We start from the raw sequence: 18,725 nt of genomic DNA, 5'->3' as shown, positions 1-18,725 counted from the left end.
ATGACATTCTGGAAAAGCCCAAGCTGTGCTGCTATTGTAAGGTGCTATTGAGTTGCTTCCTACTCAATAGTAACCTGTGTATAAAAGAATAAAACATTGCTTGGTCCTTGGTCTTCCTCACAATTGTTAGATTTGAGCCCATTGTAGCTACTGCATCAATCCATCTTGTTGATGGTCTTCTTTTTACTGACACTCTACCAAGTGTGATTTCCTACTCTGAGGAATGGTTCCTTATTATTATATGTCCCAATTCTGTGAGCTGAAGTCTCCATATCCTTACCGTATTTTAAAGGAGCATTTTGGCTATACTTCTTTGGAGACATATTTGTTTGTTTTTTTGTCAGCCCATGAAATATTCAGTCTGTGGTACATCCAACACAATAATTCAAAGGCATCCATTTTTTTCCATCTTCCTTATACATTGATCACCTTTAACATGTATATTCATTCACTGCCATCAAGTCAATGCTGACCCATAGCAGCCCTGTAGAATAGGGCAGAACTGCCCCTGTTAGTTTCTGAGACTAACTCTTCATGGAAGTAGAAAGCCCTATAATTTCTCCCAAGGAGCTGCTGGTGGTTTCAAACTGCTGGATTTGAAGTTAGCAGTTAATGTATAACCATTATGCTAACAGGCCATTGAAAATTCTATAGTTTTAGTTAAACATATCTTAATTCTCAAAGTGATATATTTGCTTCTTAGCACTTTAGGGAGGTTATTGCAGCAGATTTACCTAGTTCACTATGCTGTTTGATTTCTTGACTGCTGCTTTCTTGGGAGTTGTTTGTGGATCCAAGTATAAAGCAATTTTTGACAGGTTCAGTGGTTTCTCTATTTGCCATAATAGTGAGAAATTAGTTATAAAATCTACTACCATTGAGTCAATTCCTGTTCCAAACAACCCTATAGGGCAGAATGAGGTTTCTGAGACAATAAATCTTTATGGGCACAGGCAGCCTCATTTTTCTCTTTGGAGTAGCTGATGGGTTTGAACTACTGACCTTGTGGCTGGTTACCAGCCCAACACTTAACCCACAGTACCACAGGGCTCCTTAGAATTTACTGAAGAGACATTTCTAGGGATTTGGGGGTGGGAAGGGTAGAAGATGTGACTTGACAGCGCATAACCCACCGCAACATTGAAACTATTCTGTATAATAAAACAGTTGTGGACACATGACATTGTTAATATTTCAAATCTCATTGAACTATACAACACAAAAGTTAGCCTTAATGTGAAATAGTAGACTTTTGAGAATTATATCAATATTGACCTGTCATTTGTAGCAAATACACCAGAATTCAAGATGTTAATAATAGGGGAGGGGGGCAGGGGAAATAAAGGTGTAAGGCATATGGGAATCTTGTATATTTTCTGTGCAGCTTTTTTTCTGTGAATCTGAAACTGTTCTTTTATAAGTGAAGGTCTAATAACTATTATAAAAAGTCACAAAATTATTTTTAAACCTAAACAAACTTTGATGATTATCAGAGGTGGAAAAGGGAAGGTGGGGAGGGAAACTCAGGATAGAAGGTACACAATAAAAGGGAAGTTAGAAAAAAATAAAGGCAGGGAACGACACTGAGAGCTTTGTACGAATTAAAGGCAACAGAGGCAAATACTGTTATATATCCAATCCTGCATTAGTGATGATGTCTGAGTAAATGCTTGGGAAGACATGAAAGGCAAGAGTAAGTATGGGCAGAAGTGTGTGTGTGTGTGGGTATAACCCATGAATATGTATGTTTCACAGAGGGATATTTATTTTTGCTGCAAATGTATCCTTAAATGCAATTGAGCATACAGGGGACAGACAAGGTCATTAGCACAGTGTTTGGTGGATTTTTGCATACTTAGTATTCAGTGCCATTGAGTCGATTATGACACACAGTGACCTTAAACTTATATTAAAATAAGATAAAATTTAGTTAATTCTTCATTGTATTTTTAAACAGCGATAAGAAATGTTGCCAGAGATTAATTACAGTTTTAGCTGGACTGGATTATATTACGTCAGTTGTTGAGTTGTCCCTTGAGACTGTAATTCTAAGCTTTCAATTTTAAAAAATCTGTCTCAAAAGATGATCAGTTATATCTGAGGACTATCTGTAATGCTTCAATGAATATATGAGGGGCTTCAAAATATTCATGGAAAATTTAAATTAAGAGATAATGAATTTTTTTTAAAAGATAATGCAATTTTCCACAAACTTAGGAAGCCTCTCATATGTGTCTGTATATACATTACTATTTATACATACATATAGATACTTCTCACATATGTATACACCTATACCTACCATATGCCTGTATCCATATGTGATCATACATTCATTTTCAGTCTTTGTTAGAGATGTTGCCATCTTACATATTCAGATATTTAGTGCAGGTATCCCTTTCTTGGCAGCATTGTGCAGTTAGGTTTAATGCTTGTATTACAGATCTTAAGTCAGTGAGAGACCAAGAGTTTTTCTTAATATTGTTGAATTCTTACTTTGGTAAATAAACCAGTTTCCCTGGATTTTAATAGATATCTAATTTAGGTATCTATTTTAAATAAATAGATGCAAGAATTCGAAGTAGACGGATGACATGAATAGACGGTTCACCAAAGACAACACTCAGGTAGCCAGCAAGCATGACAAAATGCTTATGGATCACTAAATCTCTACGAGATGCAGATAAGACAAAATCTTACCTCAAAATTGATAGCAAAGTTTACAAAAACAAAAATAGCAAATGCTGAAGAGGGTATGGAGATATTAGAACTCTCATACACTGCTGATGGGTATATAAAACTGTTAGACCACCATGGAATGGAGTGTGGGGCTTCCTCAGACAACTAGGAGTAGAGATGTTTGGTGTATTGTGAAGTAATAATAGCCAAAGCACAGATAGATATTTGTACACCCATATTCATCACAGCACTATTCATATAGCAAAAAGATTGAAATAGATATTTAGGTTATCAATGGTAGAATGGATAAATAAAATTTGGTACATACAGTAGAATGCTACACATTGTTGTACGACGTTAAGGAAACCATGAAACACCTCATGACATGAATGGATTTGGAGTACACTATGCTGAATAAAGTTTGTCAATCACAAAAGGACAAATATTGTATGATATTAATATTTTAAAAAATCAAGAAAAGGCTTTCATCTCAAAAGAAACTGACTTTAAAGGTTACCAGGGGGCAGTAATTAGGGAAAGGGAGAGTAGGAAAGAAAGAAAAGACGAAAGTGGATATCAGAAGAGACTCTGAAACTAAACTATGCTATTGAATATAGTGTAGTTAAAGGAAGAAATGACGAACTAAAAACTGAACAGAACATTTCAAAGGGTGGTTCAAGAAGGCAAAGAAAACTATTGTAATGAAATGCATGCACAAACCAGGAGTTTTAAAAAAAAAAGGTGAACACATTTAACATTTCTCAAATTAAGAGAATTTAGGAAAAAAATTAAACCTTGAGTTACAATCTTGAAAAATGCCGATGTTGCTGGAAGCACCAAAAGAAGATTGAGAGAATACATAAAATAACAACTGGAAAAAAAATTGGGAGACTTTCAAACATTTTAGGAGACTAGCATATGATGGTACTGAAGAAATCCAGGCTGCACTGAAGGCATTGGAATAACCAGGCTCCCGGAATTGACATAGTATCAGTTGAGATGTCTAAACAAACAGCTGCAACACTGAACGTCCTCATTAGTTTGTGCTAAGAAATGTAGAAGCTAGCTAGGTGGCCAATTGACTGGAAAAGATTCATAATTTGTGCCATTATAAAAAACGATGGTCCAACAGAATGTGGAAATTATTGACTAATACCACATGCAAGTAAAATTTTGGCAAAGATTTCAGAAATGGTTGCTAGTATTAGATTATCAGAGAAGTGCCAGAATTCAAATCAATTTCAGAAGAAGATGTGAAATGATGAGGGATATTATTGCTAATGTCAGATGGATCTTGGCTGAAAATGAAATATCAGCAAGTTATTACTTATTTTTGCTGACTACGCAAAGATGTTTATTCAGCTTTGCACATCATAATAAATGATTGATTACACTGATAAGAGTAGGAATTCCAGATCTAGGAATACTTTTTGTAAAAGAGTATTCTATAATCTCACCTTAACACACAACTAGTCACTAATAAGGATCTAAGTGCAGAAGCCAGGTGGGGAAATCTGAAAATTGTATTAGGAGTTGGTCTTTTTTTTTGTCTTTAATATATCACATGGACCCCTTTTTCCTTTCTTTTACTCTTTACTATTGAAACATCAAGTAGTCTTTATAAACCACTATATTTATATTAAGACACTTGGTGGCACCTTGGTTAAAACACTACTGCGAACCAAAAGATCAGCCGTTAAAACCAATCAGGTGTGAAAAATGTGACATTCTGCTACTATAAAGATTTACAGCATTGTAAACTTTGTGGACAGTTCTACCCCATCCTGTGGAGTTTCTCTGATGCAGAGAACCAGTAATGGGTTTGGTTTTTTTGTTTAGTCTCTGTGTTATCTATGGAAACAATGGCTTATAACATAGGACATACATTACCTGAAAATGTGTAATTCTGCATTGTAAAGTATTGGTACTAAATAGCTTTTGTTTACTTGAAGAAAGGTTAAAAAAAAAAAACTGAAGCCGCAAACTGCTCTGTGACCAAGCCCTTTTCTCTTTCTGTAACTTAAGATTCTACCCCTAAACACAGCATCAGTAAGGCTAGAATTGTTTAATATGACGTTTACTCAGGATATTGTGACTCATTCTGAGATTTTGCTCTGAAGAAGAAATTCTGTGATAACAGTATATATCTCTTTTTCCTTTTTTGTGTTCTCTTCAGTTTTACTAAAACTGTGTGTGTGTGTGTGTGTGTGTGTGTGTGTGTGTGTGTCACACATTCAATGGTGAAACATGCTACTAAAGAAATTTCATTTTAAAAGAAATTATCTGCTTGAGGAATAAAATAATTTATTAAAATGCACATGAATGTTATTATAGCCATTAAGAACTTAGTTTCTATGCTGTCAGAACCATGATCTAGAAAGGAAAACAATAATGAAGTCTTAGCACTGATCCTTTTTTAAATGGATCCTGTCAAAGGCAGCTTCAAAATCAATTTATTGTAGGTGTCCTAACCAATGAACTAAATTAGAACTAAAAACAGCCTTGCTTAATATTAAACAATTTATACATACTTAAACAGAGGTTTGCTATATTATCTTTGCCCAGACATTTGTCTATAGGTTATCCTAATTTTTTAGTCAGTTATGCTAAACTAACAGTGGCTTGCATGTTAATTGGAGTTAAAAAAAAACACTGCCTTTTGAGATTTTTGGATAGAGATGTTAAACCAGGATTAGGATCCTCACTTTGCCAACCGTTTAACTTCTTGAGTCTAAATTGTTTTCTTTTTAAAAGTAAGTGAAAAAAAAAAAAAGTAAGTCAATAGTTTATTAACTGTAAAAGACATTTAAAAAATTCTGTAAAAGTTACTTCTTTATGATGTCCAGTTACACTTTCAAGACCTGTCAAATTGTCTTTGTTGATTCTTTACATACAGATTTAAAGCTAGTAAAAACAATGCGTGATCTTTTTAATTCATTAAATACATTAATTGGGGGCTCTTACATCTCATCACAATCCATACATTCATCCATTGTGTCAAGCACATTTGCACATATGCTGCTATCATCATTTTCAAAGCATTCTCCTCCCACTTGAGCCCTTGATAGCAGTTCCTGATTTCTTTCCCCTCCCCTGCCCACCTGCCCTCCCTCACGAACCCTTGATAAGTTATAGTTTATTGTTTTCATATCTTACATCGTCTTCCGTCACCCCTCACCCAGTTTTCCATTCTTCCCCCTGGGGAGGGGGTTATAGTTTGATCCTTGTGATCAATTCCCCCTACCTCCCCTCACCCTCCCTAATCCTCCTGGTATCTCTGCTCTCCTTGTTGGCCCTGAGGGGTTTAATCTATGCTGGATTCCCTGTGTTTCGGGCTCTTATCTATAGCAGTGTCCATGTTCTGGTCTAATCTGATTTGTAAGGTAGAGTTGAGGTCATGATAGTGGCGGGAAGGAAGCACCAAAGAAACAGAGGAAAGTTGTGTGTTTTATCCGTGCTATACTGCACCCTAACTGACCCATCTCTTTCCTGTGATCCCTCTGAGGGGGTGTCCAAGTGTCTACAGATAGGCTTTGGTTCTATGTGTGATTTTCCCCTCCCCCCTCCCCCATGGACCCTTAATAATTTATAAATTATTATTATATCTTATCTTACACTGCCCGGCATCTCCCTTCACCCACCCCTCTGCTGTCCGTACCCCAGAGAGGAGGTTATATGTAGATCCCTGTGATCAATTCCCCCTTTCTACAACCCCCTTCCCTCCCGGTATCGCCACTGTCACCCTTGGTCCTGAGTGGTTCATCTGTCCTACATTCCCTGCGTTTCCAATTCCCATCTGTATCGCTGTGCATCCTCTGGTCTAACCAGGTCTGCAAGGCAGAATTGGGGTCATGGTAGTTGGGGGAGGAAGCGTTTAAGAACTAGAGGAAGGTTGTGGGTTTCATTATTGCTACACTGAACCCTAAGTGACTCATCTCCCCACTACCCCTCTGCAAGGTATGTCCAGTTGTCTAAAGATGGGCATTCTCAGTGTCTTTACTATATGTACTATTACTCATAGTTGGTATTCTTTTTTTATTATTAAATACTTTTATTGGAGACTCTTAACAGCACTTATCACAATCCATACATTCATTCATTGTATCTAGCACATTTGTACATATGTTGCTATCATCATTTTCAAAGCATTTGCTTTCTACTTGAGCCTTTTATATCAGCTCCACTTTTCCCCCCAAACCACCCTAACTCCCTCATAAACCCTTGATAAATTATAAATTATTATTTCAATATCTTACATTGTCTGCTGTTTCTCTTCACCCACTTTTCTGTTGTTTATCCCCCTGGGAGGGGGTTATATGTTGATCTTTGTGATCGTTTTCCCTTCTCTTCCCAACCTTCCCCTTCCCCTCTCTTATTGCAGATTCTTCCATCAATGAAAGTTGTTGATGAATTACAGACAAAATCATCTCACATTTAGGAATAGTTCTGCCAACCAAAAGTAAAGTTTATTAATATGAATGTTTGAAGTGTGCTACTTTTATTTCTACTGGAGTACATTTGCATTTCCATGTTTTACAGACAGCTGAATTTTCCTCCTTTTGTAAAAAATTTTAATTCCTGGCTATGAATCCTAAATTCTCATCTCTTCATATGTAGCCAGCAATCTGGGCATGCCTATGTCTGAAAAGTAAAGACAGCCTTATGCCCAAACTTCTGTTAAAAATATCTTCTGATATTCAAAATTGTTATTTTTATTTCATTCTTGATCATAGTAATAGCAGTAGCTATTTTTCATATTTAAAATGATTTTCAAAAGTTAACGCTTGTGTCCTTCTGGTCTTTATGCTTTGCCCATTTAACTAAATAAGTATAGTTTATTTAGTATCAATTATATAAAAAGAAGCAGCACTGATGGCACAATTAGCATTCAACTGCTAACAGCAAGATAAGTGGATCAAATCCACCATCTGCTGTATGGAAGAAAGATGAGGCTGTCTGCTTCCATAAATATTCACATTCCTACTCTGCCCTATAGAATTACTGTGAGTCAGAATTGATTCATTGGCAGTGGGTTTGGTTATTTGGTTTATATGAATAGGTATTAATTGAAAGATGCTGCTAGGCATACAAAAATGAATAAGACAAAGACTTTTGTGCAAAGAACCTTAACCATAATTTAAGGGTGCAAAGAACCTTAATAACCATAATTTAAGGTGAAGTAAGATTAATGCCATAAGAGTGTACTTGTTTCTAACTTTAATACATGAGATGAAGCGTTTCCAGAATAGCCCTGCTGTTTCAATTGACACCATTATAAAAAAAAATTCTTGGAAGCTAACTTTAGAATATAAACTTAAGATAAACGCATACTTGGTAATTTTACATTGAACCAAGTGATAAGTTGCTATTGCTTTCTTTAGGCATAGCGCTGTGTTCTGTCAAAGGATATGGGAGGGAAATGAACCTGCTTTCAAATAATTTACGTTAGTGATTTAGATAACCAATATTTTATGTGCTTACAAAGCTGTACTAGAGTATAGGCAGATGACATGAATCAAAATATAATTCCTGGTTAAAGATGTGATTCTGTTTTGAAGTTCATTAGTAATACTATCAAAATATAATCAGAAACCGCTTCTTGAAGAAATGTTTAATTATACTTTAATATAGATAACAAGCATGAATTTTACTCTAAAAACAAAGTTGGAGAATTTATCCCAAAGCATGTGCTATAGAAAATGTGGTGTTCTATTAAAAACAAAAAACAAAAAAAACCCCAACCCAACCTCTTATTGAGTAAGTACCATATATACTTGTGTATAAGCCAAGTTTTTCAGCACATTTTAAATGCTGTTTTTGTGGTAAAATTAGGTGATACTTGCGCTGGCTTATACTCAAGTATATATGGTAATAGTGCTTTGCATTCTAATTTCACTACAAAAGAGACAATAAAGGTAACACCACCCCTTATCACTAATTTCCACCAGAAAATGGATCTGGACTCATCTTCACACACCTATAAGACCCGTGTTGCCAACCACTTCTTTTTTTTTTCTTTTAATCAGTTTATTGGGGGCTCTTACAGCTCTTATCACAATCCATACATCCATCCATTGTGTCAAGCCCATTTGTACATATGTTGCCATCATCACTAGCCCTTGGTATCAGCTCTTTTTCCCACCTTCCCCATCCTCCCTCCCTCATGAACCCTTGATAATTTGTAAGTTATTATTTTTTTCATGTCTTACACTGACCACTCTCTCTCTGCCCATTTTTCTGTTGTTTGTCCCCCGGGAGGGGGTTATATGTCTATCATTGTGATCAGTTCCCCCTTTTTCCCCTACCTTACCCTTACCCTCCTGGTATTGCTACTCTCATTATTGGTCCTGAGGGGTTTATCTGTCCTGGATTTCCTGTGTTACAAGTTCTTATCTCTGTCAGTGTTCATGTTCTGGTCTAGCCGGCTTTGTAAGGTAGAATTGGGGTCATGATAGTGGGAGGAAGAAAGCATTAAAGAACTAGAAGAAAGTTGTATGTTTCATTAGTGCTACACTGAACCCTGACTGGCTCATCTCTTCCTTGTGAGTCTTCTTTGAGCGTATGTCCAATTGTCTACTGATGGGCTTTGGATCTCCACTCCAACCTCCCCCTCATTCATTCACATCGATATAATTTTTTGTTCTGGGTCTTTGCTGCCTTTTACCTGATCCCATCAACACCTCATAATCACAACAGGCTTGTGTGCTTCTTCCATATGGGCTTTGTTGCTTCTACCAGCCACTTCTTTTGTGGCACTTCTTACCCTCTCACTGCCTTCGAGTGTGTTCCAACTCATAGCAACCCTATAGGACCAAGTAGAGCTGCCCCTATGGGTTTCTGAGTATTATAACTCTATGGGTGTAGAAAGCCTCATCTATTCTCATAGAAAGCAGCTAGTGGTTTCGAATTGCAGACCTTGCAATTAGCAGCCCAGCATGTAACCCACTACACTATGAGGACTCTTCTCACCCTAACCACCCAGAATTGGATCAAAATAATGCCTGCCAGCCCAAGCCAGGAGACCAGCAATAGGCTCAGGACTCAGCACAATTTCTTGCATTTTAGGGTCTCTCCCACTCTTATATTCCCTATAGCTAAGTCATAATCTATAAGGGCTCTGTGCTTTTATCAGCTGCCTGTACATCCTTTCTTTACCATTGAACTACCAAAAGCTGATGTCTTCACAAGTTAGGATTCTGCCCTAATGATTGCCTCTGCAGCCATACCTTGAATGAAACAACCTGAGCTAACGCAGAATCCCATGTGTTTTCTTTATTTCTCTATAACAACCCATAAAATTCACAGACTATGCTTACATTGACTCATTTATTGCAACCAGAAAGGATACAAGTGAAGAGGAGCATCAGGCAACTTTTGGAAAACTCTAGTCAAGGGGTTTCCATTGTCCCCAAGACATGCCATCCTGGTCTGCTTACTTATGTATGCTCTCACCAACCTAGGAAGCCCCCTCGGTCATTTGGACCTTAATTAATATGCATAATGAGGCATTAATTTATAGCTATGTAGATGCATTCAATAAATACATATGACTGCACCTTGTTTCTCCTATGAAAAACAGAGAACTCCTTAATTGTTGGGGTTATTCCAAGAACCATTTTCAAAAATCAGAGACTAAAGGTTAAATTGAATTATTTATTCCATATTTAACCCGGTAAACTTTGACTATTGTTTTTTTTGTACCTAACATTTGGAAAATCATTCCCTTACCCCTTTAATTATCAGTATTTAACACCACCATTATCAGTATTTAACCAGTACCAATGTTAATACTATTACCTTAAAAATAAGAGTAAAAAAGATATTAGCGTATTATGACAGTCTCAATTAGTCCACAGTCATTAGCATCAGTTCATCACAATATTGGATGGCAAAAATGCCTCTCTGTTCAAGATCTGGCCTGGTCATTCAAATTCCACAGGCCTCCAAATTGGGTATCTTCCCAAAATTGGCCTGCCAGGTCAAATGCCAAATGAAATTGAATTAAGAGAAAGATTTCCTTGCTGTGAACCTCTCAAGGTATTATAGAATGTTGAATACCTGCAACATGCAAACCAGCTTACTTACTCCTTTACCATTAGCAATTATTTCTGTTTCCTTGTATTTGTTATTTCTCCTGAAACAATCCTTTCCACATTGGTATGGAAAGAAATAAACATTAGATTTGGTCACTGAACTAACCATTCCAGTAAGTGCCACCTCCTTAATGTATTCAGTTATAGCCATTACACACAGTTGCAATTTTGGTCCAGTTCCTACTAAATCAGGTAGGAAAACAAAAACAAAATTATTCACAGTGGTTTGGGGAAAATGACATAATCATACCAACATTTTTCCCCACCTCACTTTTCCCACATTCATTTAGAAGCCAAGAGGTTTATCTGGTGGATATCCAGGTAATACTTCTTTCCTTTTGATAATTCACAATACATATAAGCATGTTTCTGGGTAGCTAATAGCTAAGAAATATATCCAAAGATTTTTTTGAATCATTAATAACAAAGTTGGTCAACCAGTGATTGAAAAGACTATATTAAAATATGTTTACAGACTGTTATAACATGATCCTCCCTCCCCAACCCCCAGGAAATTTCTATTTATATACATTTGTAAATTGTAAAAGAAATATGAATCTTTACCATCCTTGGTTTCTAAGAGGAAATTACTACTTTGAGTATGACTTAACATTCTTTGTAAAGTAACCACAGTTGAGATTAACTCCAAATAAGATCTGACAGAAAGAATGCTTCATTATTAAGTCGAGCTAACCTCTTGCCCTCCAATCAGAATCTCCTAGTCAAACACCACAGAACTGGCCCATAGAGATTTTAAGGTTATAAATCTTTACTGAGGCAAACTGCCACTTTTTCCTTTTTCTTTTATTTTTTGATTCTTCAGCTTAGACAGCAGAAGAGATTATTTATTGTGCACATTACATTTGAGCCACAACTGAGAGCAGAACCAATCCAGAATGTCATAGGTTCAGGGCAAAGGATCAAAATTGGACTGGTTACGTATGAGTAAGGTGGGCCTCTCAGGTGCTCGTGGTGCTCGAATGGCGACAGAAGTTCTAGATCCATAGAAGTTCTAGACGCTGCATGCAGTTAACAACTTGTACCAGTGTTCCAGTCTCAGGTACTCTTTATTCCTGCAGTTGTGGCTTCTGAGGGTACACATGCTAGTTTACTTGGACCTCTGCTTCATCTTTCTTCCCTTGAGCCTCAGTCTGTGCATTCTCTTCTTCCTCCACGTGGCTCTCATGGTTCAGAGGTTTCTAACCAGATAGCACTAAAGCATAGAGACCACATTTTTGTCCTGCAAAGCAAGCGATTGATTCCATCACCAATTTTTGTTGTTGTTGTTAACAGCCAAGTACTTAGCCTCTATGCCACCAGGCTCCTCAGTTCAGCTATTAGAGGAGATTTTACTTATGGTTGCAAGGGTCTAGAAGTGGTAGTCAGATTTTATGGTTGCAAGGGTCTAGAAGTGGTAGTCAGATTTTAAAATTTGATAAATGTGTTTAATATATTGACCAAATACTTTGTTACTCATGATTTATAATTTGAAGTAAAAAATGTAGTTCTGAGAGGTAAAGATAACTTTTCCTCATTTCTCCAGTCTTATTATTTTATGTAGATGAACATATCATTTGGGGCCTTTTTAAAAGTGATTTCCCCCTTTTTTTTTTTTGGTTCCCCATTTAACATAAAATTTTTCAAATTGTCAGATTAGCAAACCTCAAAATGATTGATAATACATCTTCTGGAAAGGAGTATGGAAAATGTGTTGCTTTCATTCATTGCTGGTGTGAGTATGTATAGTTATAAACTATGTAGAGAAATTCTAATTATGTAGACCCATTAACTTAGATACATACCATGTAGGAATTCATCCTCCACACATCTGTGGGAAATGACTTAAAGTAATTTTTGTTCAGTAGCAAAAAATTAGAAATAGCTTAAATATTTATTAAATAAATTAAAATACATCTACCCAGTGGAATAGAATACCACTTGTCATTAAGATTGAAGTTGTTCTGTGTATATGTATAGGAAATTGATTGATTTCCAGCATATAGTAAAATACTTTTCTTTTTAAGTACTGAGTGAACTGTATAAAGTCAAGCCAAACCCACTGCCATTAAGCCAATTCTGACTCATAGCAACTCAAGGCAGAGTACAACTGTTCCCTAGAGTGTCTGATGGCAGCCAGAGTCCTCGAGCTTTAGGAGCCACGTGGAGACCTGCACCAGCACTAAGATGCTTGCACTGCCACTGGATCCATAAGACTTTCCACCCACTGGCTTGTGATCTTCCTGCATACAGCATCATTACATGTGCTACATGAGTCTAAAGATGAATTTATGGACTAGTATCAGACTTAAGGACTTAATTTGGACTGGGTTGGGATGATTTCTCAGTATACAATTGCTCTTTGATAATAAAGCTCTCTCTTATACACCCATATGAGTATCTCTGGATTTGCTTCTTTAGTCAATCCAGACTAGCACATTAGGAACCTTGGGAGTGGGGTGCTAGAGAAACAAATCATGAGGATGGAGAGTGGATGCTTGTTTGACCTCTGCCTTATGGCGGTTTTTCTTCTTTGGCTAGCCAGAGGTCAAATATGGCTTTGCAATTTACTAGGTTGTTTTCTGGAAAGAATATAGGAAGTTAAAGTTTTGATTCCTAAAAATTGTCTTTAGTTGATCCTGTCTGAAATGGTGAAAATGATTGTGATAAATATGAGTCTTTAGCTCAGGTGACAAAATCGCCTCTTGAACATCTCTGAGACCTTTATGCTTAGTGAAAATGGCTGACTGAGGTCAAAATGACTGACAGAAGGCCCTGCCCTGGCTTGAGACAATGCATACAGAGGCCTAAGGCTTTATGGGGTAAATTTAAATAAGGATAGAATTTGATTGTTATAAGATTTGAGTTTAGGATCTGACTCTACTAGGTTTATACTGTTTTCTTCTGCCTATTGTTATTGATATAATGATCGGTAGAAATGATTAAATGGGATAGGCAAATAGCCTACAAAAAAAAACGCTGAAAAGATAAGCCCCACCCAGTGATTTGGAATACTCTGGACATTTTTTTTTTCCAAAGAGACTTGAATAGAAATAAAAAGGAATCCTATGGCTTTTAAAATTTTGAGCTAGTGGTTTGTGCTTGAGGCTGGAAAAATGTGGAGCCATGAAGGAACTCTCTTCTCTAGGACTGAATGTTAAAGGGAGCCTGTGAGCAGGCTGAAATGCTTTCCAGGTGACCACCTGGATCCACTTGTTAAGTGGAAGTGAGAAAAATACAGCAATAAAGAGATGGGTTGAGTCTGGCAACTGATACCCCTGGACTGGTTCACAGGTACTAGGGGAGAAGACAAGAGCGGGTTGACTGCTCTGAAGTTCATGACCTAGCACAAGGGGGCTAGGGTTGTCCAGAAATTGTTACAGGGCCCCCTGGTCTAAAGGTGAGGCAACCAATGGGCACCCTTGTGAGGGTTAGTGAGGCAATTGCCCACATTAAGTTGACCAAAACCTGACCAGATGAAGATAGGATTTTTGAGCCTGTGAACTGGTCCATATTGCTGCTTATTTTATGGACAGCCTGCCCTGATTTGATTTTGCTAATGGATGCAGACTGAAAAGTTCCAACTGGAATGAAGATTCTTCACATCAAAGAATATGATTGTCTCCTCAGAGCCTTAGGTTGATGTAACTGGGCAGTATAGAAATTGGATACCCAAAATGGGACAGATAAAGGTATGAAGTGGCTGACTTACAAACTTTCACATGTGTGGGAATATATTCATAGGATTATAGGATTATGCTGTAGGTGTTCACTTAACTGCAATTGTTAGACAGAATATTTTTGTTTTGTTCACTTATAGAATATTATATGTAAATGAGGCTGACACATTTTGAGTTTCATGCATTTTAGTTTTTTCTTGTTGGGTAAAATATAATTTTATTATTGTCTTGTTTTAAAAATTATGTATGGCCAAAGAGTTGTGTAAACATGTCAAATTGACAAGGGATGGTCTATGGCAGTTACATAATCCTGTGTTAAATTGAGGGTATTTTGAGTGAAGGGGTGGAGTCTAGCCTGTCAATCAGTTCATAGCCAATGACACTTCTGAAGGTGTGGCCTTCTCATGAGGATTTCTGGGTGTTTTCCTCTCTTCCTCCCTGGAGACAGGACACACTCTCTCTGTGTTTCACCTTCCTGTTGACAAGGTGCATGGAGTCACATTGATGGCAGCCAGAGTCCTGGAGATGCTTCCACCGCCACTGGACCCACAAGACTTTCCACCCACAGTCCTGTGATCTTCCTGCATTCAGCAGTGTGATAGGTAGGTTTATTGTGCCAACCTGGCCAATGAACACATGTGGGATTAATTGAAGGGCGGAGAGATAAATGGCTCAGCGAGCCTCCCCTTTCTTGTCTCTTGTTCTTTGATGATTGGACCAGTGTGTGGCTGCCTTAGCTTGTTCTCTACCTCAACTGAGCCTTTTGTATTGCCCTATAGATTATTAACTGTTTATTTCTTATGTTATATATCTATCTATATAAATATATATAAAATCATTAGTGTTCTGGTTTTGTTTCTCTGGAGAACCCTGTCTAATATAAGCAGCATGAGTCTAAAGAGGAATTTATGGACTAGTATCAGACATATGGTCAAATATCAGACTTAAGGGCTTGATCTGCACTGGGCTGGGATGTTTTCTCAATATACAATTGCTCTTTGATATCAAACTGTCTCTTATACACATATGAGTATCTCTGGATTTGTTTCTCTAGACTAACACATTTGGTCATCTTTAAATAAAACTTTAGTTGTATGGTTGTTGTTGGGTTTTTTTTGCTGAAGAAGATACTGTATATTATTAATTAATAATTTAGACAAAAATTGTATGCAGCAGTAGTGGGGTGGACATTGCTTTATAGGACATTTGGAGCCTTTATTTGCTGTGTCAGCATTGCTATTGTTGCACCCAAGATGAGCTTTGATGTGTTGAGAATTAAACATTTTTAAATAAACTTGCTTGGACATAGATGCAAAAATTTTCCAAAAGATCCCAGTCATTAGATTCCAAAAAGATGCTATATCATTATAAAGTGGGATTTATATGAGGTATGTAAAGTTGGTTCAATGATAGAAAACCAATCATCAGTGACGTCCATCATAAATAAAACAAAGAACTGCATGATCATATCAGTTGATTCAGAAAAAGGATTTTACAAAATCCAATATGAACTGCTGTTATGAACTCTCAACAAAATAGGAATAGAAAAGGTCTGAGAAATCATTTGGTTTGGGGGATTGGTTCTAAAAGTACAATGGTTTAAGTGATTAAATTATGTGAACCTGCTGGAGAAAATACTTGGCTTGAGTAGAGGGTGAGTAGTGGCTCATAGAAAGAGCTTAAGAATGATATGTGGTTTGCATCATCATGTTAATAATAAAGGACTAGGGGTGAAGCAGGCTTATTGGCAGGACATTAGTACAATGTGATATTTACAGTCTTGTTTAAATAGATCCTAGTTACCATTTATAAAAAATTAAACAAACCAGTGGGAATTGAGCCCTGGTGTCAAATGTGAGTAAAATATTAGACTGCTTTTAACCATAAGGTTAACAGTTTAAACACTCCAGTCACTCATTCCTCAGGAGAAAAATGAGGTTGCCTATTCTTGTAAAGATGCCTGTAGGGTTTTGAGTCAGAATCAGCTCGATGGTGTTGAGTTTGATTTTGGGGGTGGTTGATGGGAGTAGAATTAAATATGTAGAACAGGAAATTGTTTTGCCTGTACATACAAAAGGAATTCAGAAGGTTTATGGAAAAATTCCATTCTCTTCCCATTCAATTTTTCTAGGAAATTTTTTTTGCCTTCTACACCACTCTGCTCCTCAAGCCCCCTGGGTGGAATTACAAAAAAAGCTGACAAAAGTACCATCAAAAATGATAATTCCAGTGAGAATTTTTTCTTATGGGGTACCTACTATTGGGAAATGTTTTAAAACAAACAAAAAGGTTGTTTGTTTTTTTTTCTCAAAAATTACCTTAAAAAGAAAAACAAATGATATTACATTTTTTATCTTGCCAATACTCATCATAAGTTTCATAATTTCTATAGCAGCTCTTATTTATTCAATTTTGTGTTTTCATTGCAAAATGAATTCTAACTTTGAATATATGCTGTTTCCTAACAGCCTGATTGCTAGCATTTTGCAACCATATGTATTTTAATCTCTTTCAACAAATAAACATATCAGGGAAATCAGAGCTCAGAGGGGAAAATTCTGTTAGGCCCCTCCTCTTGTTTGTATCTTCCCTGTTTAGATTCTTTTCTTACATTATAAACCTCAGAAACTTTTTCTCAGTAAAATGGTATCACATGGTTTCGAGAGTTCCCTAGAAGTCTAATTCATGCCTTTTAGCCCTTTTCTTAGGATATTTTCTGTGTTGGCTCAGTTTTCTTCTAAAGAAACTTTAGGAGAAATGTTTTTTCCTAAAAACATTTGTGTGATTAATGCTATATTTTCAAAGGATTATCTCTTTTTTTGAAATAGATCTTGTATGATTAAATGTGTCATCGAGCATTAACTTTTTTTTTAGATATTTACTTCTATGGCTTAATATGTTTATTACAATACCTTTTAAGTTTTTCAGTAAATAATATAGGACATTCATTTTACAGTCTTTGCTCCATAATCCAGTTTTCAGGGAATCCTGGTGGGACAATGGTTAAAGTGCTCATCTGCTAACTGGAAAGATCAGTAGTTTGAATCCACCAGTCACTTCTCACGAGAAAGATTTAGTAGTCTGCTTCCATACACATTACAGGTTCAGAAAACATATTGGGTCCATTCTACTCTGCCTTATAGAGTCTCAGTGAGTAGGAATCAACTAGATCAGTGATTCTCAACCTTCCATGCTGTGACCCTTTAATACAGTTCAACTTGTGGTGACCCCCCAACCATAAAATTATTTTTGTTGATTCTTCATAACTATAATTTTGCTACTGTTATGAACCGGGAAACCCCTGGGAAAGGATTCGACCCCCAGAGGGGTTGCAACCCATAGGTTGAGAACCACTGAACTAGATAGTAAAGATCTGGGTTTGGTTTTTTTGTTCTGAATTAAAAAAAATTTTTTTTTATTATAGTTTGCATCAGCCAGCCAGGTTCATTTCAGCTCCTTTACTGCCAGACCTTGGGGCAGAAACTGCTTCAGCTTCTCGGCCTTCTTCTTGTCAGTAATGACCAGGGTGTAGAGGTACCTGCTGCACCGCACCTTGAACTTCACGTTATCCTTGTTCTTCTTGATCTTGACAGACTTGGCGTCCTTTCTCTGGGCTGTGAGCAGGAAGTCTGTGATCTCTTCAGTTTTGGGAGGCATGGCGACGAGGGGCAGATCGGCACTGGCCGGGACTGTTTTTTTTGTTTGTTTTTTCTTTAATTGTGCTTTCAATAACATACTATTTCTATAATGTTCTAGTTATAGATTATTTGTGTTTTTATATTTGTGGGTGTATATTCTGTAAAATTTTACTGTGGTACCATTTTAATGTAAAAACATGTAAATACCATTCTGCAGAAAACTCTTGAAAAAACATTTTAAAGATTCAACTTAAGCAACTTTAACTGCAAGGCAGCTTATTTTAGAATTAAAGAATTTATATAGTCGCCTGAAGGTTTATTGCAATAGGATCTAACCTATAAGTACATACATTTAAACTGCTACTAAATATGCAAATACGTATCCATGAAATAACTGTTGTGACCATACATGAAAAGCAAGTCACTGCCCATTAAGCCTAAATTTATGAAGAAAATCACTGCTACCACTGCTAGAAGGAAAAATACTTCACCAGTTTTTAGTATCCATCAGTCATTTTTACTGTGCTAACATTTCCACCCATGAATATACATCTTTGATTTTTGTTCATGTCAAATGATAATTAGCATGTATCTTATAAAAATGCATACTTGAAAGGTAAATTACTAGTTTTCAAAAA

The 18,725-nt window shown here is 36.6% G+C and overlaps 2 protein-coding genes across 2 annotated transcripts in view; one reads left to right on the top strand and one right to left on the bottom strand.

Moving 5' to 3' along the window:
- JMJD1C (jumonji domain containing 1C) overlaps window positions 1-18,725 on the top strand; it is a 165,172-nt gene that overhangs the window by 23,857 nt on the left and 122,590 nt on the right. The gene's annotated exons all lie outside the window — the stretch shown is intronic.
- On the bottom strand, window positions 17,894-18,106 carry LOC101652913 (60S ribosomal protein L38-like). The gene has a single exon (XM_045291566.1). The coding sequence runs from the start codon at window positions 18,104-18,106 to the stop codon at window positions 17,894-17,896; it is 213 nt and encodes a 70-aa protein (XP_045147501.1).

Source organism: Echinops telfairi, unplaced genomic scaffold (assembly GCF_000313985.2).
Source record: "Echinops telfairi isolate 266 unplaced genomic scaffold, ASM31398v2 ScPeMD7_70;HRSCAF=299, whole genome shotgun sequence".
In the NCBI taxonomy this organism is placed as follows: domain Eukaryota; kingdom Metazoa; phylum Chordata; class Mammalia; order Afrosoricida; family Tenrecidae; genus Echinops; species Echinops telfairi.
Note: the sequence above shows the minus strand (reverse complement) of the source record. Positions and strands in the feature narration are given on the sequence as shown.